Raw genomic sequence first — 23790 nt, 5'->3', positions numbered from 1 at the left:
AATTCAACTTTTTCATTTTCAAATGAACAAGAATAACCAAATTTGTCCAAATCAGAATTAGAAATTAAATTTCGTCGAAAAGATGGTACAACAAATGTCTCATTAAGATTCAAATAAAATTCAGTCTTTAACAATAATCTAAAAATTTCAATTGTCTCAACATGAACTGTTTTGCCATCGCCCATGTAGATATATCTTTAATTATCATTAGGCTTTCGACAATTCAGACAACCCTGCATAGCCACACTGATGTGAGTTGTTGCACCAGAATCTAATTACCTTGTGTGTCTAGATACCGAAGTTAAATTAATCTCAGAACAAACCAAATTAAGAAGCATATCTTTCTTAGCACGCCAAGCGTGATAGTTGGTGCAATGTTTCTTTTTATGCCCTTTAACTCCACAAAAGAAACAACTATTCTTTCTCTAATCATCTGTTTTTCTTGTTGTTTCTTTTGTGGCGCTGTACCTGCAGCTCCTTTTTCCTTCTTTCACTTAAGTCCCTTATTTTATTATAAGTGGTTGATACCAGATAGACACTTTCTGCCTGATCTTGATTCAACATTTCCTCTTCCTCTACACAGTGTGAGATGAGTTCATTTAGAGACCAAGTCTCTTTTTGATAGTTGTAACTCACCTTAAAATGGCTAAATTGTGTAGGAAGAGATATTAAAATCAAATGCACTAATAACTCTTCAGAGAGTGTCAATTTAAGTGCATTTAATTTTGAAACAAAATGAAACATTTCAATAATGTACTCTCTGATATTGTCTTTACCACTATATTTCATTGAAACTAGGCGTGTCAAAAGTGTACTAATTTCAGTTTTTTCGTTTTTGACAAACCTTTTTTCAATGTTTTGAAGGAACTCTTTAGCGGTTACTTTTGTTTCTAACATTATTTTTCTGAATGCTTCTAGAACGGTCTTCTTAATGATCATCAGACACAAGTGATTTGATCTCTCCCACCTTTTCTTATCTCTCTTTTCATCAGAGGTACTCTGATCTGTAAGAGGTGGGGGAGAATCATCCCTTAACGCAAGGTCGAGATCCATTACTCCAAATACTATTAAAAGATTTTCTTTCCAAAACTTGAAATTTGTGCCATTCAACATAGAAATATTATTGATGTTGGTAGTAATATTCGTAGGATCATTTACAACTGAACAAAAAATATTAAATAATTAAAACAAACTCACATAAATCAAAACAATAATAAATTTAAATAAAAGTAACCCCATCTCAAGATACCGATGTTCCATTAATATTTTGTTTTTGGACAAAAATATTAACTTCTAAGTGATATCTTAGTGCAGTAATAAATACTGATAATAATAACATGTCAAAAAATAAATTTTTCTTTGGGTCAATTTATAAATCACATGTAAAAATTCAAATAATTATCACGTATTTATTACCACAAGTACACATGTAATTTTATTAAATATTGACCTTCCTTTGGGCCGATCAATATTCATAAAATTACAAGTACCCAACTAGTTATATTTTAAAATAAATTAATTTTCATAATAGAGATCACTTTGATGGCATATTATTTCAATTAATTTATTCTAAAATATATATATATTCATACCAATATTCAAATTTAAAATTTTTAAAAAAAATTTAAAATTATCCAAATTAAACAAAAATTTTGATCAAAGTCAACTTTGGTCAACTCTGGTCAAAACGTGGTCAAACTTGGTTAAACCAGTCAAATTGGATCAAAACTTATTGGACTAAAAGCCCATATCCATAATTTGATTCAAATTTATCATGCAAATCCAAAAATTTCTTGAAATCCATGTCTTATTTAATTTTATTAGGGTTCACTTAAATTAAAGAAACCCTAATTTCCTTAATATTATTTCTCAAACAAGAAAACAAGTCAAAGAGTCCAATTGTAAACAATTGAGCTACAAAGGCATAATGAAAAAGTCACGGCAAAAAGAAAATATTTTGGCTTTCTGTTTGAGAAAAAGACAAACTACTTGACAATCAATTATGATCCCGAACCATGTGCTAACTAGTCATTAAGCTAAGCCGAATTCTCCAGATGTTAAAAGTAGAGAATCGGCCAAGTAATATTGCATGAAAAAACAATGAATCGTACGACTAAAGCTGGACTATGGTAGGACCCTCTGAATTTCATGTATTCAAAAGCATTGAGTTGTTTGGAATAATTTGACCGAAGGCAATTCATGTCTATTGACTTTTGCAGCTAGTCATAGATTCAATACGTGAACATTCAACCAAGGCTATACATTACTTGCGTAAGCATCCATGAACATAAAAGCCACATAAAGACTGCCATGGAAGCCGAACCCACGAATTCTTTTTTTTTTATTGCATATGACTCAAAGTGGCGCCGTGCAAACAAAACCTGATTTATCATAATTCTAAATTCATGTAGTACGGCAGAAGCAACCAACATCATACACATATATGATCAAAACAGTGAATCAACAAGACTTGAACATATAACAATAATATATTTAATAGCATCAGAGTCCGCATCTAGTAGCCATGAAAACAGAACCAATAGTAATAAAACTATGAATTACTAAAACAAAATTATTTCCTAATAATCAACCATATGGGGCTCTGATACCACTTGTTAGGGTGGTTATCTAAATTTAACTTTTGATGAAAACCATCACCTATTAAACCCAAAATCTATATGACGATTATTAAGAAATAAATTACTGATAAAATTGCGGAAGCGTACCTGAATTCATATCGACAAACTAATATATGAATCTCCAAGGGTATTTGGGTGGCCTTCCAGGTCAACACGTATTCACCGATTCTTGAGAGAGCCCTTTAATATCTCTCTGGTATCTTTCCTGACGATGGGATATCAGGAAAGAACTATATTTTGTGGTACTAGTAAATATGACAAATAGAATGATCCGTGTGACTTGGGGACCATAACCCAATTTATAAGTAACATTCCTGTTACCTTTTGGAATCCTATTTCAGCCCATCATAGAAATAGGAGTACTTAAGTTTTTACACATTAAAGGCTCACATCCTATTAGATACATTAAGTCCAAACCATATTTGATCACTTTAATTGGACTTAACCTTATTTGACAGTTTGCAACCCATAATTATTCACATATAAGTCCAACGTTGGATTAAAGATCTAACATCTAGCTGTTATAGAAAGAAGTATAATGGAATTATTATAAGAAAAAAATGCGAGAAATTTGGGGTAAATGGCGAGAGCACATGTGTAGTATAAGGAAAGATTAAATCGTAAATTGTAAAAAAAATAATGTTAATGGTGACAAAGATTTGATTAGAAATAAAGTGGAAGGACAAGACAGTTATAGTATGATGAGCTATTTGTAAATGTACTAGATATTCTTTGTTTAGAGATAAAAAATGTTAATAAATGTATGGTAAAATTTATAGAATGGAAGTTGTAATTTTTTTTGTAGTTTTGGTGGATGGTAGGAAATGCAATAGAACGAATAGGAATATTCTGAACAGGAAAGAAAACTGTGTTCGATTAGTATTGAGGCAGCTGGAATATTTGATTGAGATGAGATATTACAGTGTCAGGAATCTGTTTAGCTTTTGCAGTAATGGAATATATTCCTGACCAAAATTTTAAAGCACTTCATGTACTCGTCACAAATGTTGTCTATGCTTGCTTATAGGAATGATTGAAAGTAGTTTAGCTTTTTAGAAGGATGAAAATATATTTGATAGTTAGGTGCATGGAACAGTCATGTTCATTATAAGGAAGATATGGATACATATCGAGAAAGATTAGGAAACTAAATTAATCAGCAAACAGATTTCTATTGTCGTTAACAAATACTTGTTATACAGTTAATTAAAACAGTGAGTCTGTTGAGTTAACTTGTAAATAATGTTACATATCTAAATAAAGATTACTCAACTATAAAAATACAGTGGAAATGTATGGCACCAAGGAAAAATCCTCTCAACTCCATTACTATCAAAGATTAATACAGCGAAGGTTGTCTCCAACTCTGGAATGAAGACAAGAATATCGTTATGCTGGAGATGATGCTACAGAACAAAGTTTCTCCAATTTCTTTTCAATCGGTTGCGTTTTATGCCAACCTGAATAGTGTTGTGTCCAGTTTTGAGAATTATAACTGGAGTTTTGTCATTGTTCACAAAGTAACGAACAAAGCGAGGGATTTTCTAACAACAAGAGAATAAAAGTTAGGCTATTAGCTGAAATGACTTTATCAATGAAAATTTTTTTGAAACAGCTAGAATAGATTGATTACCAAACTGCATGGATAGGCTGAGTCAAAGGTTTGATAAAAGCGGGTTGAATTAGACAAATCTTGAGAGAAATCTGGTTTTAGTGATGAGAAAACTGCCTATGATTGAACAGATGAAAAAGCAACATCTGTCAATGGAAAAGAATCATGTGATAGCATATAGTAAGCATCATGCATAAGGAAATAGAATAAAAAAGTTAGCTATACCTTGAGAAGTTTTAGCGTTGTCTAATGCAAAAGATTTGGTAGAGGAATTGTCCACTGAAGATAGACTTGTTTTTTGAGTTCACAGAAATGAATAACATAAAAAATGAGATCTCTGCATGTCGAAGTAACAGCAAATCATACTGATTGGTAATGTTCTGAAAACAATATTCTTTCCAACCTTCTCCAAAATAGTGATTAGTAACCATGATAGTCCATTGGTGTATCATATGTTTGAAGGTGATTGTATTGCGATGGTGCTATCTTAGCAACATTTCAAATTTAATAGGCAGAATCTGTTGGAGTGTATGCCCTAAAACAATGTATTTGTTTTATTTTATGCATTCCTTATTATATGTTTTGTATTTTAATAACTTCTTATTTATCTGTTAAATATTAGTTATAACCGATAAAGTCCTTAGAATATTTACTGATGTGATGGTAGTCACAAGAGTTGGTGACCATGAGATATCAATCGCATTTATATTAATATTCTTAGAATTCCCTAGTTATAGTACTAATGAAATAGGACATCTTTAGTACGGTAAAACTAGTACACAGTTAGCCTCTGATTAAGGTAATTAGTGGTTGTTCTCATCAACCATGGTATGAAGATATCTAGACTAATGTGTAGATGATTTGAAGAGTTCAAATGCATTGGAGTGATCCGTTTAGAAATCCCGTTAGGATATCTATCTAGTGCCAATGGTGTATCTCTAGTGAAAAATTGTGTAAGTGATCCTACGACTTGAGATCACCATAGTATCTTGAGTGTGAATCACTACATTTTGATTCTAATTACTTGTTACTCTTCATGAGTACCTTAAAGTGTAGAAGTTGGATGTAGTGTGAAGCACACAAAGAAAATGGGTGATCAAGATAGAATTTACCACTCTGATAGAAGGAGTTGACATCCGGATGGCCACTAGTAGAAAATTAACCCTAAAGTCGAATATTAGATAAATTGAAGAATGTCTTCAATTTAACCTAATTCAGGGTAAATTTCGGGAACTAGAAAAACTTAATTAGTCATCAGGGAATTGGCACTTATTCCTCATTCCTGACTAATTGGATATCTTTGGTGAAAGGATAATAATTACACGGTAATTTTTCACGGAAAGGTTAGGTCAAATTCCCTTGACTAATTCCGAGGAATTGGGCAATCGCGATGTGTTGCTAGACACCGCTCGTGGTCTAGAATTATGGATTGATGTTTTATTATAAGTTATGATAAAATAAAGTCGTTTATTTTATCTAATTATTAAACCATAATTATTACCAATTTATTCGGGACCTATTGGGTCACACGCAATAGAGATTTAATCCTGGATTAAAACTATGTAAATTATCGGGGTTTAATTTTAAAAGAAAATAAATCCCAGCCTATTTGAGTAGATAAGAGTAAACGATTATCTCTTATCTGTCAGATAACTGATAGATAGAGTCTTGTGTGATGAGAAGTCTTATCGTTTGATTTTGAATCAGACAGTAAGACTCATCATTCTATCTTATTATCTCTCTCTCTCCTTTTAACTCCTAAGGGAGAGATAGAGGATGTGCTTTGAGGGTGAAGGTAACCAAAAAGGCAAAAGGGAGAGTCTGTGAGCGTTACATACTTCGAATAAGAGCAAGAAGGGCTAGCAACTTTTTCTTGCTCTTTAATACATAGTTCGTGAGACGACCCAGAGTTGCTCTAGCGTGGATATCAGTAGAGGCAGGACAGCTGGACTGCTCAAGGGCTGACCATCCTCAACAACACTACATGGAGATGCCGCAAGGATTAAGGTAATCCTATAACCCTCCTTTTAATGCATCATACGTAAAATCTAGGGTGATTCCTGGATAGTTTTAGGGAAAAATTTTTATTTTTCTGCTCCATAGTGTCCCTAAAACCTAACAGTGGTATCAGAGCCATCCCTAAGAATTTTACGTATGATTTTAGGCAATTTTGGATTCATGGATTAATATTGCTAATTGGATTTAATTGAATATGCGGAATTATGGTAGAATTATTATTTTTTTAAGTAACTGGCTCTTTTGAGAATTTTGAAGTTTTTGAATTAAATTTTTTTTAATTGTTAAAAATGTGTTATGGGATCTATTATTCATATTTATTAGGTTGGGAATTGATTCACAATTAATTTGATTAATTAAAATTATTTTCCCAATTATTTTCCTAATTTAGTTAGGAATAAGAATGACCTAATAAAAATTAATTTTACCAAAATTTCTTGCATATGAATGGACCCAAAATTTGTTTGGGACCTTAGGAGTTAAATCCAATTAATCCATGAATTGAGATTGCTTGTTTACATGCTTTTCTTTTATTTAAAGTTGTTTAAATTGTGAGAATGCATGGTGGATGGTTGTGGATATAGTACGCAATATGATTGTGATTTTCTTGAATGGTTATGATTATTCTTGATTTGAATGGTTGTAATTATTTTAAAATAGGGCCTGCGTGTCCTGCCTTTCTTATTTTCTAATTGTAATTTCTTTTCTCGTCTAATATCCCTCCGAATGTATTTCGAGGTTTCTTCTATACTATTTGTAATGTGCAATAGATGGAAATAGATGAAAGAAATTTGTATAATTAGTATAGAAATTGTAATTTTTGAAAAGCAGAAAAGAGGCATACGACGACGAAGGGGTTCATCTCGTATTTAGAGACCTTAGTAAATTGCTAATTTCCCTAGTGGCCGGGGAAATTAGTTTAGGAATATCCACAACCATCCACGATTTAAATTCATGCTTATAAGTTTTGAAATGGAATTATGCTGATGAGGCCAGACGAGCAATTTTTCCAAATTTTAATTATGAAATATTTTGGAAAAAGGAGACAAATCCCTCAACTGCAATATTAAATCAATGAAATACCTTCCATCATTATAGTTTAAAACTAGAGTAGTTATTAAGTGCTAGTTTGTTGGGATTCACCCAAGCCTGCCTTACTTACTACGTGTTTTTGCTATGAGAAATGTTCTCAAAGAATGATGGGTTTGATTTAACTAAAATTATGATTTGTTGGGATTCACTCAAAATCATTAATTTTAAAGGTAAGTGTTGGGTTGGTTCTTATAGATTTAAAGTCAAGAGTTGACGCCCAACTGATCTAAGAATTACAAATAAGTTGTAATTGGTGAAGTACCTACCTTTCATAATTATTTTTGATTTGTTGGGATACACTCAAGATCGAAATAAATTAAGATGGGATCCTAACCACTATGGAACTTTAAAAAATTCCTGAATCAATTTAAGAGGGTAATTGATTTGAGAAATATAGTGGAAATAAAATCATAATTTTTGAAGTTTTTATGATTTTATTAAACAAAATATTTTTCTAACAAATTCTATCTTTTCATTTTGTTGTAGAATGAGTAACAATTTGAGCCTTCGTACCATTCTCACTGATTGCAAACTTAACGACACAAACTTTCTCGATTGGCATCGCAATGTCCTACTCGTTCTCACTCATGAAAAAATTGAATATGTACTTGATGGGCCTATGCCCCAGGAACCTGAACCAAATGCTCCTGCTGCTGCTCGAAATGCTTATAAGAAACATAAGGATGATAATAGGGAAGCTTCATGTATCATGGTAGCTTCCATGACTCCTCAGCTTCAGCAACAGCACATGAACATGGGGGCGTATGATATTGTACAACACCTGAAAGAGTTGTTTGAACAACAATCAAGGACGGTTAGATATGATACCTCCAAAGAATTGTTCAGGTGCAAGATGGCAGAGGGAGCACATGTTGCTCCGCATGTCTTAAAAATAATTGGGCTAATTGAAAAATTGGCCGAATTAGGCTTTAAGATGGATCAGGAGCTGAATGTTGATTTAGTGCTCCAATCTCTGCCAGATTATTTCTCATAGTTTGTTATGAACTATCAGATGAATAATCTGCAGCACACTTTGCCTCAATTGTTGAATGTGCTGAAAACTGCTGAGAAAGAAATCAAAAAGGGGAAAGGCTCTACTGGTGTGCTTGTCGTTACTTCCTTTAAGAAGAGGAAGAGGCAAGAAAAGGGATTTAAGAAATCCAAAAACAAACCCATCCAAAAGCCCAAAAAGGTAAAGGCGGACCAGTCCAAAGCAACCTGCTTCCATTGTAATCAAACTGGACATTGGAAAAGGAACTGCAAGTCATACTTGGAGAGCCTGAAGCAAAAGAAGCTTGCTGAAACTTCATCATCAGGTACATTTATGATTGAGATTAATGTGTCTACTTCCAAATTAGACTCTTGGGTATTAGATACCGGATGTGGTTCTCACATTTGCACATCTATGCAGGGTCTAAGGGATGGTAGAAAGTTGGGGAAAGGAGAAGTCACCTTACGTGTGGGTAATGAAGCAAAAGTTGCTGCTTTAGCTGTAGGGAATTATTATATCACTTTACCCAGTGGATTGATTTTAGAATTATTAAATTGTTATTGTATTCCGGCACTTACTATAAACATCATTTTTATTTCCTGTTTGGATTTAAATGGGTTTCGGATAACCCAGGAGAATAAATGTTGTTCTTTTTCTAAAAATGGTGTGTTTTATGGTTCTGGAAGTTGGAATAACGGTTTATATATTCTAGATCTTGATCATCAAATTCTCAATGTGAGTGAAAAAGGAATGGGAAAAAATAAACTAAATAAAACCTACCTCTGGCACTGTAGGCTTGGTCATGTAAATGAAAAACGCATCTCCAAGCTATACCAACATGGATACTTGGACTCATTTGATTATGAATCATATAATACATGCGAAGCTTGTTTACTTGGCAAAATGATCAAAATGCCCTTTAATAGAAAAGGAGAACGAGCCAGTGATTTACTTGACCTAATACATACTGATGTATGTAGACCAATGTCGATTACTACTAGAGGTGGTTTTTCATACTTCATCACCTTCACAGATGACCATTCGAGATATGGTTATGTGCATTTAATGAAATACAAATCTGAATCCTTTGAAAACTTTAAAGAATTCAAGAATGAAGTAGAAAAACAAACCAATAAAAGTATTAAGGTACTACGATTTGATCGTGGTGGAGAATACTTAAATGACGAGTTTGGAGTTTATTTAAAGGATAATGGAATAGTTCCGCAATGGACTCCTCCAGGCACACCACAGTTAAATGGTGTATCTGAAAGGAGAAACCGAACCTTATTGGACATGGTTCGTTCTATGATGAGCCACTCAAGTGCCCTAAAATCATTTTCGGGATATGCATTAGATGCAGCCTCTTATACTCTTAATAGAGTACCCACTAAAGTTGTCGACTCCACACCATATGAGTTATGAAAAGGAAAGAAACCAAATCTATCTTATATGAAGGTTTGGGGCTGCCCAACTTATGTGAAGAGGGCAGAGTCAGACAAGCTTGAAGCTAGATCTGACAAATGTTTGTTTGTTGGGTATCCAAGAGAGTCTATAGGATACTATTTCTACAATCCAATTGAGCAAAAGGTATTTGTCTCAAAACATGCTATATTTCTAGAGAAAGAATACATTCAAGAAAGAAGCGGTGGGAGTAGAATAGATCTTGAAGAAATTCAGGATCATCAAACAAACATTGAACAACCTGTAGTAGAACAGCTTCAACCACATAATGATGAGGTAGATACAGAAGCTGTTGATACACAAGGGCTTCGTAGGTCAGTAAGAACACGCTCAACTCCCAAGAGATACCAATTTCTTGTGAGCCATAGCAATGATGTGCTAGTCATTCAAGATGACGAACCTACTACCTACCAAGAGGCAATAAGCAATCCAGACTCCTCTAAATGGTTAGAAGCCATGAATTCTGAAATAAATTTCATGTATGACAATAAGGTGTGGACCTTAGTTGATCCACCTGAAGGGTGTAAATGGATCTTCAAGAAGAAGACTGACATGGATGGTAATGTGGTTACCTATAAAACTAGACTGGTAGCCAAAGACTACAAGCAGAAAGAGGGAATCGATTACGACGAAACTTTCTCACCAGTAGCTATGCTTAAATCCATTCGGATATTGCTTGCAATAGCAGCAAATCATGACTATGAGATTTGGCAGATGGATGTAAAGACCGCGTTCCTAAACGGGACATTGCATGAGGATGTGTATATGACACAACCTGAAGGCTTTACATCTACAAATCCTAGTCAAATATGTAAGCTACAAAAGTCTATTTACGGACTTAAGCAAGCATCTAGGAGTTGGAACATCCGATTCGATGAGACGATCAAAGAATTTGGATTTCTCAAGAATCCGGATGAACCTTGTGTGTATAAGAAGGTTAGTGGGAGTTCGATTGTTTTCCTTATTCTATATGTAGATGACATATTAATAATGGGAAACAACATACCGATGTTACAATAGGTAAAGGGTTGGTTGTCGAAGAACTTTTCCATGAAAGATTTAGGAGAAGCGGCCTATATATTAGGCATTAAGATCTAGAGGGATAGAACTAAAAGGCTACTAGGTCTTTCACAATCTACGTACATAGAAAAAGTGCTAAAAAGGTTTAGCATGGATCAGTCTAAGAGGGGTAATTTACCTATGACTCATGGTATAAGCCTTTCTAAAAATATGTGTCCAAGGACACAAGTTGAGACTGATAAGATGCATACTGTTCCATATGCTTCAGCAATTGGATCAATTATGTATGCTATGTTATGTACAAGACCTGATGTCTCATATGCTCTGAGTGTCACAAGCAGATTTCAGGCTAATCCAGGTGAGGGTCATTGGACAGCCGTTAAGAACATTCTTAACTACTTAAGAAGGACCAAAGATTTGTTCTTAATATATGGAAAAGGTGAGTTAGAACTCAAAGGCTATACGGATACGAGTTTTCAATCAGATAAGGATGATTGTAAATCACAGTCAGGCTTCATTTTTACTCGTAATGGAGGTGCCGTCTGTTGGAAGAGTTCCAAACAAGACACCACAGCAGATTCTACAACAGAGGCTGAGTACATTGCGGCCGCCGAAGCAGCTAAGGAAGCAGTTTGGATCAAGAAGTTCGTAACTGAACTTGGTGTGATTCCAACCATTGTTGATCCGGTCACTTTGTACTGTGATAACAATGGGGCTATAGCTCAAGCCAAGGAACCCAGGTCTCATCAGCGATCCAAACATGTGCTTAGAAGATTTCACTTGATTAGAGAAATCGTTGCTAGGAATGATGTAAAGATAGAGAGAGTCTCCACAGAGGATAACATAGCTGATCCTCTCACTAAAGTCCTTTCTCAAAAGAAGCATGATAGTCATGTATTATCTTATGGGATGGAAAACATGGAAAATATGTTTTAGTGCAAGTGGGAGATTGTTGGAGTGTATGCCCTAAAACAATGTATTTGTTTTATTTTATGCATTCCTTATTATATGTTTTGTATTTTAATAACTTCTTATTTATCTGTTAACTATTAGTTATAACCGATAAAGTCCTTAGAATATTTACTGATGTGATGGTAGTCACAAGAGTTGGTGACCATGAGATATCAATCGCATTTATAGTAATATTCTTAGAATTCCCTAGTTATAGTACTAATGAAATAGGACATCTTTAGTACGGTAAAACTAGTACACAGTTAGCCTCTGATTAAGGTAATTAGTGGTTGTTCTCATCAACCATGGTATAAAGATATCTAGGCTAATGTGTAGATGATTTGAAGAGTTCAAATGCATTGGAGTGATCCGTTTAAAGATCCCGTTAGGATATCTATCTAGTGCCAATGGTGTATCTCTAGTAAAAAATTGTGTAAGTGATCCTACGACTTGAGATCACCATAGTATCTTGAGTGTGAATCACTGCATTTTGACTCTAATTACTTGTTACTCTTCATGAGTACCTTAAAATGTAGAAGTTGGATGTAGTGTGAAGCACGTAAAGAAAATGGGTGATCAAGATAGAATTTACCACTCTGATAGAAGGAGTTGATATCCGGATGGCCACTAGTAGAAAATTAACCCTAAAGTCGACTATTAGATAAATTGAAGAATGTCTTCAATTTAACCTAATTCAGGGTAAATTTCGGGAACTAGAAAAACTTAATTAGTCATCAGGGAATTGGCACTTATTCCTCATTCCTGACTAATTGGATAGCTTTGGTGAAAGGATAATAATTATACGGTAATTTTTCACGGAAAGGTTAGGTCAAATTCCCTTGACTAATTCCGAGGAATTGGGCAATCACGATGTGTTGCTAGACACCGCTCGTGGTCTAGAATTATGGATTGATGTTTTATTATAAGTTATGATAAAATAAAGTCGTTTATTTTATCTAATTATTAAACCATAATTATTACCAATTTATTCGGGACCTATTGGGTCACACGCAATAGAGATTTAATCCTGGATTAAAACTATGTAAATTATCGGGGTTTAATTTTAAAAGAAAATAAATCCCAGCCTATTTGAGTAGATAAGAGTGAACGATTATCTCTTATCTGTCAGATAACTGATAGATAGAGTCTTGTGTGATGAGAAGTCTTATCGTTTGATTTTGAATCAGACAGCAAGACTCATCATTCTATCTTATTATCTCTCTCTCTCCTTTTAACTCCTAAGGGAGAGATAGAGGATGTGCTTTGAGGGTGAAGGTAACCAAAAAGGCAAAAGGGAGAGTCTGTGAGCGTTACATACTTCGAATAAGAGCAAGAAGGGCTAGCAACTTTTTCTTGCTCTTCAATACATAGTTCGTGAGACGACCCAGGGTTGTTCTAGCGTGGATATCAGTAGAGGCAGGACGGCTGGACTGCTCAAGGGCTGACCATCCTCAACAACACTACAGGGAGACGCCGCAAGGATTAAGGTAATCCTATAACCCTCCTTTTAATGCATCATACATAAAATCTAGGGTGATTCCTGGATAGTTTTAGGGAAAAATTTTTATTTTTCCGTTGCATAGTGTCCCTAAAACCTAACAGAATCTGCGTGTAACAGAATAAGTTCATGCTTGAATGTTGACTTGACAATGAAAGATAAAAGAACAGCTAAATTGTAGGGAAAAATTGTTACCTGTCCTGTCTTTTCATTTGATAAGAAAGTAATATGTTTGAGGAGCATTGCTTGTCATATGAGAGTAATCTATAGGGATAATACTTTCTGTTGCCATTAAGCTTTTAATTCTAGCTCATGAGAAATTTTTGACAATTTAATGCTAAAGTAATAGCTTGGAAAAGAAAATGATAAATATATGAATGTGAATAGCTGGTGAGCCTAGTTTTTGATAAGTCTAAGTTGTCAATATATAATAAAAGAAATCAGTAGAAAAGATCTTTTTTTGAAGTTGTGTATGAGTTTACTATATCATGCGCTATTTCACGGAGACAACAATATGTATATATAAAGAATGAGTGGAACAGAAAAGACATGTATTTTATACTATTAATTAATAATAATTAATTCATTTACAACTAATGTAAGATGTGCAAGCAGTGAAGAGTACTTTACATGTATTAGTAACTCTAGGTGAAGAGAGGTATTTGATGCAATTGATAGGACATGTTTTACATTCAGTGAATGTTAATTTTACAAGTGTATGGCTAGTGAGTAAATCTAATTCATGAGTAGAAGCAGACCTAGGAAATGACTTAAAGATCAAATTGGATAAGTGATGGCAGAACTTTATCGAGAATTCAAATTCTATTGAGCATGGTTGATTTAATGGTAGGATGACTTTAATCTGATTAAGATGTAATGAATGAATAACACAACAAGGTTAAATGGCAGTAAAATGCTTAGCTATAAAGTTACAAACTAAGCAAAAGTTGTCTTGATCAAGCAGCGAGTTTCAAAAATGAGCTGCTGATAGCATAGCTATTGTATCACAATAAGTTGCTGTACAAAAAAATAAATAACCGCAACATACAGTGGACTCAGGTAGCTATGTCTGTCAATTCAAAAAGGAAAGAGAACAGTCTTATTAATTTTTGGTTTCTTCTTGGAACTTTCGCCTGCAGTTTGGGAGGAATCTCTACCTGTTTCATGCGAGAGATCAAATTTTTCAGAAAGGCAAAGGTAAGCTTTTGAAGCTATTTTGTTTTCTGCAACAGTTGTAGTTCCTATGCCATCAACAGTTTTAGTTTACAAAAGTATAATTTATTTAGATATACATTATATCGAATTGTGTTGAATCAACATCTGTCCAATTGTATAATAGAATTAGAAGAATAGCAAAATCTTTGTTTGAGTTTCATAAGCTATGAGAAGATTGTTTCAACAATGGAATTAGAGCTTTGATAATGTTAGCAATAATAAACAATGTTGCTACCGAATCAGTCATACCTAAAGTGATCATTTGTGCATTATCAACTTGGAGGTCGATTAACAAAGAGTCAATTTTTGACTCTGTTGTTGGTTGAATAGCATCAGTAGTATCCACAAGGTCGTAATAGTAGATAATTGTATAGAGCTATCCTGCATCAGCTATTTGAGTTTGCATTGGCTTTATATGCACCAAAAACTACTTTGACTTCAGTTCCTTATGGACAGTTTCGAGAGGGAGTTCAATGTTCCATGAAAGACAAAGAAAAAACAGAAAATGAGTAAAGATGTGAAGGTTATATTTGCAATCTAGGTGCGGCTTCTGGTAAGAATTAAAATGAAACAATGATACTTTGATTTTTTTTAATGATAATAGGCCTGCTTAAAATGTTCTATTATCTCAAGAGCAGTGAATATCAGAAGTTTTTCTACTTAGTCTCCAAAGATAGAAGCTGTGATAACTCCAGAATCATCACGTAAATCCAAATCAAAGTGACACCTATAAATATATATATAAGTGTCAGAGAATTACATTATAAAAACAATTGTTAAATAATTATTAAAGAAGGTTTATATGCCAGTGAAGTTTAAAACAATTATCTAGGCTGGGCAAGATGCTTTTCTTTGCATGTATTACATATAAAAATAACTTCATAAGCTGCTGTTATGCCTCACCAACATTTCTTGCAGCTTATATACCAATATTGTTGAAATATGTGTTGAAAAGAGAACTGTGCCTTCATCCATGTACTCTAAAGGGAATAAGTTAGAGTTTGAATTTATATGTTGATATGCATATAGAGTGCTAAATAACATAGAAGGGGAAAAAATTGGTAATGGACTGACATTTGAAATTAAGGTGATCTTCTGATCTACTTTGAACGATATTTCAGGGTTATACTTAACATAACTCTTCTCATTAACGATTGTTGCAAGTAGCTTGCCATTTCTCATCACCCTAGAACAGAGTAAACGGAAAAAGTAATGGGAACAACTGACTGCAGTTTAACAACTACTAAGTATAATATAGCTAATTAACCAATACCGGTTCTTTAGTTCTCTTGCTTCATGTATAGAAGAAGGATCAACCAGGATCGCAGAATCAAACCATGTGGACAACGTAACTCCTATAGTATAAATCATTATGCTATCTTAGCAAATTCAGTGTTTCGGATGATTATGTAAATGTAATTTAAAATAACAGGAAGGTAATGCAGAGTTACTATTGTAATTGTTAACTTTAATGCTTTGGCATATAATAACAGGATAGCTATGCATGTTTATCGATATTTGTTGTGCTTCATTCTTGATGAAATCATCCCACATAGAAAGCAACACAACTTGTGATCTAACACCAAAACATCAATTATTAGTTAAAAAGTATCAGATATATGTAGAAGATAAAAATAGAGAGTGCAAAACTGGAAATGGCAGAAGAAACAAAATTTTCACTCCACATTGACAAGAACAAATTTCTAAAGAAATGGATTCTTTAAAATCCTTGGTAACAATTTTGTTCTCCAGCGCTTCAATAACTATGCCTAGCATATCTGCAAAACAAGATGTTCTCATAAAAGCTATTATAAGCTACCAATGCATAATATGTGTCTAATATATAGTATACATACCCACAGACTTATCCTTGTGATCCATGTACAGTGCCGAGTCTTTGAATTTAGTGTAATTAAATTTGACAGGCATTATATCTTCATCATCAGCTACCTCTTCAATGACAGTTTTACTGGTGATCATCCACTGCATTGTCAGTTCATCTATCTGATATTTGGGGGGGATTGGTCTAACCATAGCATTTGATATCTTGTACTTCTTGTATACTTGCAAGATTAGTCCCACTCTAGGAATGTCATGGCTGAAAATAATGCCTTCAACTTTTGATTACTATTACATAAATGAAAATGTTAAGGCATTTGTTACGTATAAATATGAATATAATGTAAAACAGAAATTTTATATGGAAAATTTATGTTCATGTACCTTTGCATCAACAAAGATAAACTTCTGCTTCTTTGTTGGCGTAGACAATGATTGGGTAACTTGTTGCTTTTCTTGAAAAATAATGTTGCATGTCCAATCTTGCATATCAAGTACAATTTCTTTGATGGATAAAAGAATAAAAGAAATAATGTTGCATGTCCATTTTAAATGTAAAAGAATAAAAGAAATATGTAAGAAATATCAGTTTAATTAAAGAGTGCTATTACTATTCTAACAATAAGGAATAATAATCATGGCTAACAAACCTCATGCTTAAATAGCTCTAATGGATTCAGTTCTAGTGTTGAGTCAGCCTGAATATTTCTTCAAAGACAACATTCCTAGTCTTGCAATCCAGTTTTTTGGCATCAAAGGTTCCAGGTACAATAAGAATTTTAAGTGCTGTAGAGGTTTTAACTCTAGATAAAACAACATATAGCTGGCCATGAGAAAAAATCGGCTCATGAAGGTAGATTCCAACATAATCCAAAGTCTGGCCTTGGGATTTGTTAATGGTCAAGGCAAAACAAACACGGACAGAAAATTGTATTCTTATAAATGGCAGGCCATTCTTTTCATCATTAGACGCTTGCAAAGGAATTCTATGAAGGAAAATTCTCTTTCCTCAATGCTGACCAAAAGTTATCTCAGCAGAAATGGTATTTTGTCTTAACTCTCTACATATGAGTTGCGTACCATTGCACAATCCTTCTGCAGGGTTCAAGTTTCTCATAAGCATAATCGGACAATTTTCCTTAAGTAACAACTTGTGAGGAGGAAGACCATTTGGATTTTGAGAATTGAGAAAATCCTCATAATCTACTTGATGCCGTGGATAAACAGTTTTATCAGAACTTATATAAACATGAAGATTTCCTGAAAATCTTTTGATCATCATGTCATTTGTTTCATCGACTGAACTATTTTTTGGAGAAAGAATGCATCTATTGATCATACAATAGGGATATGAATGCATCTATTGATCATACAATAGGGATCTTTTGAATAGGTTGTTAGATCTGGGAAAACAGATTTCATCAACCTGTTCATAAGAAATCCGAGTTAGGATATATACATGGTGAACTATAGAGTAAAAACTTAGTAAAAGTAGCACTTTAAAGGGAAAAGTCAAAAACCTATCCAAGGATTCTTCTCTTTCATTATAAGGAATGATCATGTCACTAGATAAAGTTATTTCACCATGTGCATTGACAGGCTCTCTTCCTTTGCCCACTCTTAATAAAAATTCTGAGAATGCTGGATCTAAGATTGCTCGCATGTTTTCTGTTAACCTCAGCTTTTGTAATTTAGGCCACAAAGAAGAATTAGCACGGCTAGATTCTATAAGAACTTCCTTTGTAGCCTGTATAATAAGAGGCAAAGTTTGCTAGAAATCACCACCAAACACAACAATTTTGCCTCCAAAAGGAAGGTCACAGTCCATTGTATCTCTAAGCAAATCATCGAAAGCTTCAACAGTTTCTCGCTTGGCCATTGAAGCTTCATTCCATAAAATTAATTTTGATTCAAAAAGCAATCTTGCAACACTACCCTGTTTACTAAGCTAGCAAGTTTTAATTTTAGAAAAATCTAATGGTATTTTAAAATTAGAGTGGGATGTTCTTTCTCTCAGAAGAATAGATGCTACGATGCCTGATGTTGCAGTAGCAATAGCAATGTGACCTTGGGATCTTAAAGTAGCAAGAAACGACCTATACAAAAGGTCTTACCAGTTCCTCCAGGACCACCAATGAAGAAACTCTAATCACCAGAAGAAAAAACTGTTTTGAGATCAAGTCATAGGCACGATGTTATTGAACATTTAATTTGGAAGCCATTACAAGATCTTGTGGCAGAACTTCAATATTTCTTTCATTCTCTACTTCTTTTGTTAGTTGGTCAGAGTAGGCGTCTGTTGAAGTGTTTGGAGCTAGATGGTAATCAACAAAGTTCTTACCTATATGTTCCACTAATTTACTGATATCTCCAAGGACTTTATTTCTGATCTCATCAGCTAAATAGGGACAAAGATGTTGTAATTGATGGTCATCTCTAGACAACTCTAGTTCAAATTTTTTCCAAAGAAATTTAGGATCCGCTGGAGAACAATGAACAAGAAGAGTAGCAAATTGCAGTCTTAAGGAAGATGGCATTTGAAAAACAGCAGCTTCTTAAAGGTTTTCTTCTATATATGTATCAAATTGTAAGAGTCCAATGGCTGAACCAGCATCTCTAAAGCTATTCATTTTCTGACCATTAACAGTTAAAAGGTCATCAAAAGATGTAAGCGCTCAAACATGAGTCAGTAGGAGCCTAAGGTAATATCTTTCTCCCTCACGGGAACTAACTGTCACCAATCTTTCAATGGCCTTTTTGTGCTTTCTCTTAGTCCAAACTTTAAACTTAGAAGACCAAACAAAATATTCTGAAAATTCTTCATAGAAGCCCTTCAAATTTTCAACTTTTGTGTTCACTTTGTTCATTTTGAAGAACTCGGTCAGCATAGTTTTTGAAAAATCAATTCTTCTCATCAATTGGAAAAGGTTCGAGTTCTTGTTGAAGGTGATAAGCTACTGGCCAGGAAAATGAACTTAGAGAGTATAAATTGCTGGAGTCATCTCATTTAACCTGAATTCATAGTTTCGCCAAAAAGCCTGAGAGGGTGAAATCCATCTCCCTTGCTGGAATTCTTTAATTTCGTCGACATCAACACGGCCATCATCAGAAGTAATTTTAAAACTGACAAGATCATGGCCTTTAAAGTTTAAACACGTACTTGTATAAATATTTGACAAGCTTTAAAGTAGAACAGATTTCCACACTCATGTGGCAATCGAACAAGGCTAGGAGATATGAATTATATGGGATGACCCATCTGTTGGCAAGTTGAAACCTACAGACAGTTATTTTTCTACCATCATCTCTTCTCATATAGTATGGATAACTATCCTCAGCATGAGTTATACAATCACAAAAGTTTTTTGGGTAATGGTTTTTATAGGCACCATTTTTCATACAAGGGCTACTTTTGTCCACTGTTCCACAAGGGCCATGAATCATGTGTTTAAGGATAAGAGAGTACAAATGAGGATGCTGTTTGGGATCTGGCAATTCAGCACAAACTATTCTATCAAATGACTCAGGGTTAAGTAACTTGAATTGTGGCTTCAAGATTAATAATAAATGAGCATGCAAAAATCCACGTTTTTGAAATTCAATAACATAAATACATGTAACCACCTGTCCAAAAATATTTTCTTTGAAGGTTCAGCTTTGAGCATCTCAAATTTTGCTCTAAATACTTGAGACAAAAGATCTGGTCTATCTTGAGATTTTTCTCTAAACTGCAAATTATCCTGAATTTCTTTCCACATTGGATTACATGTCATAGTTAGAAAAATATCCGGTTTTCCATATTTTTGTGCCAATGCCATCACATCGAGTTATCTATGCCTCATATCTCTCGGTCCACCTATGAAAGAAGCTGGTAATATGACCTTTCGACCAACTCTTGAACCTTCAGTTTGGCCAATTGAAATATTATCTAGAACACCTTCGAGAATTTCTGTCTGAATTTCATTCTGTCTCTTCCACTGAAAATCCAGTCTAGATGTTTCAATTTTTACATAGGAATCAACCGAAAATTGCTATAGCAATCTAAGTGCATGCAACAGCATGGATCTATCATTCTCTCTTATCTTTTTTTTTTTTTTTTTTTTTCCCGAAACGATAGGATTTTTCATTGCTTTAATGAGAAAGAGTACATATACGAGCAACGGCTCGAGAGAAGCTATACAAAAAGTGTTCTAAGAACACTGAGGAAACAGTCTTTCCTCATCAACAATAACGCCTAAAGCATCTTCACTTAATTTTTTGCTAACTAACATATGTTCTTGTCTACATAAGTCAAAAGAGCACATGCAAAACAACCTCTGTAACTTAGAGATGTCTTCCAGTACTGTTGCCATCTTGATGTCCGCAGGGCTCTGCTGTTTGATTTGTCTCCATAGCTCCTTGTTACAAAACTTCAGCTTCACCTTACTCCAGTTTCGATGCACAGCTTTGCACAAGGCCAGCTTCAGAGCTAGTGCATCATCTAGGACTTTGCTTCCCAAACTGATCTCATTCATTAACCACCTTGTCATTCTATTCCTTGCATATTCCTTAACTGTGACTCCTATCCCAACAGTATGCTGTCCTTTTTTCTTTGTTGTTTCTATCTCCATTATCACAACTCCCTCATTCGTAAAGTTCTGATCTTGCATATCTTGTCTAGGGGCTGTTTCTTCTGTGCTCTTTCCAACTGTCGTGCCCTCTTCCTGCAGCTGTTCCATCCAATCCTTGTGTGCTCTTGTTATTGTTTTGAAAGGTGTAACTATGTCAGATTTCTCGAATTCCCTCTTATTTCTTTCTTTCCACACCTGCCATAGGATATTAGCCGTTAAACCAATGTGTTCCAACCCCTCTGGTCTAAGCCGTGCTTCTGAAATCCTTAGCCACCATCGCTTGAAGTTCCCTTGGTGGTCCTTTGCCCCATCCCACTGGATAGGAGCTGCCTTCCAAATGTTCATCGAATGAGGACAGGTCAACAGGAGGTGTTCTACTGTTTCCTGTGCAGTTCCACAAGTTGTACAAGTAGGATCACCCTGTCCCGTTCTCCTCCTCACTGCTTCCTTCACTGGCAGGGCTCCTTGAATGCATTTCCAAATGAAGAACTTGATCTTGTGCTTAATATTTAAACTCCACAGAGTGTTCCACATTTGAACAACTTGGGGGCTACCATCTGCATAACTGGAACTTGCTCCATCAGGGTTGCCCTTTTTTCTTTTTCTGTTTTGCTTCATCAGGAGATTGTAGCCCGAGTTGACAGTGTATTGCCCTCCCGCCTTTGGTTGCCAATAAAAGCTATCCTCCCTCTCTGAAAGACCCAAGGGAATAGCTAGAATTTTGTGCGCATCATCTCTGTTAAAATTTCTGAAGATGATATTCCTATTCCATCTTTGATGACATATGAGCTCTTCCACCTTTTCCAGCCCACAATTGTTCCTTCGACTTGTAGTCGGCCTACCTGTAGTTGTATCTGGAATCCACTTATGTTCCCAGATGCTTGTACTACGCCCATTCCCTATCCTCCTAATCAGTCCTTCATTGAGTAGGCTTCTTGCTCCCATTAAGCCTTGCCAAAACCATGATGCATTTTTGGTGGGACTGCAATGTAAGATGAACTCCTTTGGAAAATATTTAGCTTTTAACACTTTGGTCACCAACAGATTTGGTCTAGTAATTAACCTCCACATTTGCTTTCCTAGCAGAGCTTGATTAAAAGCTTCAAGGTCCTTGAATCCTAGACCTCCTGCCTTTTTTTCCCAAGCCATTCTTTCCCAAGAAATCCAGTGTATTTTGTTCTTTCCATTAGATTCTCCCCACCAAAAATTGGCCATCAGTGCACAGACATCTTTACACAATTTCCTTGGCAGCTTAAAGCACGACATAACGTACGTAGGCATAGCCATTGCGACTGCCTTCAGCAATACTTCTTTACCTGCAGGGCTCAGAAATCTGTTTTTCCAGTTCTGGAATCTTTTCCTTATATTGTCCCTCACAAAGCCAAAAATCTGTTCTTTAGTTCTTGAGACAACCATTGGGAGCCCCAAGTATTTGCCTTGTGTTGCCTCTCTCATTCCTCCCAGAGCTTGACAGATTTCCCCCTTCTTCTCGCTGACCACGTTTTTGCTAAAGAACACTGCAGATTTGTCCAAATTGACCAACTGCCCTGAGGAGTTTTCATATACTTTCAAGACTTTCATAATCTCCCCTGCCACTTCCTTATTTGCTTTACAAAAGATGATAGAATCATCAGCAAAAAAAAGGTGAGTAAGAACTGGACCCTGCCTGCTGATCTTTAGACCTTCAATTCGTTTGCTTTCCTCAGCTCTTCTCAACAAGTTCGAGAAGCCTTCTGAGCAGATTAAAAAAAGGTATGGGGACAAAGGGTCCCCCTGCCTGATTCCCCTCTCTGGGGACACATAACCTTTGACTTCCCCGTTATAGTTGAAAGAGTAACTCACTGTCTTCAGGCAGCTATGGATCCAGTTGATCCATGTAGCACAGAATCCCATTTGTTCCATCATAGCAAGCAGAAAGTGCCACTCCACCCTATCGTAGGCCTTTGCCATGTCCAATTTGATTGCCATGTAGCCTTCTTTCCCCTGTCTTTTGTTTTTTAGATAATGCATATACTCATGAGCAATAATCACATTATCCAAAATTTGTCTATCAGGAATAAAAGCAGATTGAGTTTTGCTTATGCAAGAATCTAGAACATTCTTCAGTCTATTGGCCAAGATTTTGGATATGATTTTGTAGATCACACTGCATAGACTGATAGGCCTGTAATTTTTCAAATTGATTGGATGCAGAGTTTTGGGAATGAGAGATATGACAGTATGGTTCACAGACTTAAGCATGAGACTTGAGTGAAAAAAAGCTTTGATTGCTGGTATGATATCATTCTTAATGGAGCTCCAGAAATTCTGAAAAAACAATGGAGTCATTCCATCATGACCTGGTGCTTTTTCTGGATTCATAGAGAACAAAGCCTCATGAATTTCTTTCTCGCTAACTTCCTTGATCAGATTATCATTCATCTCCTGAGTGATTGAGTGTGGAATACCAGATAAAATTTCTGTCATTTCACCTCTCCCTCCACTCGTGAACAGCTCCTTAAAATAGACAGCAATTTCAGTCACAACCTCATCCTCATTGTTAGTCCAAGACCCATCCTCTCTTTGTATTTTGCTCAAATTATTACTCACTCTCCTCCCCTTGACGTAAGAGTGAAAATACTTAGTATTTTTATCCCCTTCCCGCAGCCAACTAATTCTAGCCTTTTGACTCCAAAAGATTTCTTCCTCCTTATAAGCTTCGGCCAGCTGCTTCTTAAGTTCCCTTACCTCCCCGTTTCTCTTATCTGAATCTGAGTTCCTAACTCTATCCAGCTCTTGCTTAAGATCATTAATTTTGCTCCTAGAGTTAGATTGGACTTTATTTCTCCACTTCAAAAGTTCGATTC

General features: G+C 35.0%; 2 protein-coding genes across 2 annotated transcripts; both read left to right on the top strand.

Moving 5' to 3' along the window:
- Positions 1-7846: 7846 nt before the first annotated feature.
- On the top strand, positions 7847-8353 carry LOC113720568 (uncharacterized). Its single transcript, XM_027245329.1, has one exon. It carries the CDS (start codon positions 7847-7849, stop codon positions 8351-8353), a length of 507 nt encoding a protein of 168 aa, XP_027101130.1.
- Positions 8354-10981: 2628 nt separating this feature from the next.
- LOC140038417 (secreted RxLR effector protein 161-like) lies at positions 10982-11767 on the top strand. Its single transcript, XM_072083769.1, has one exon. It carries the CDS (start codon positions 10982-10984, stop codon positions 11765-11767), a length of 786 nt encoding a protein of 261 aa, XP_071939870.1.
- The last annotated feature ends 12023 nt before the right edge of the window (positions 11768-23790 follow it).

Source organism: Coffea arabica, chromosome 3e (genome assembly GCF_036785885.1).
Source record: "Coffea arabica cultivar ET-39 chromosome 3e, Coffea Arabica ET-39 HiFi, whole genome shotgun sequence".
Classification (NCBI taxonomy): domain Eukaryota; kingdom Viridiplantae; phylum Streptophyta; class Magnoliopsida; order Gentianales; family Rubiaceae; genus Coffea; species Coffea arabica.
This window is presented reverse-complemented; position numbering and strand designations above follow the sequence as displayed.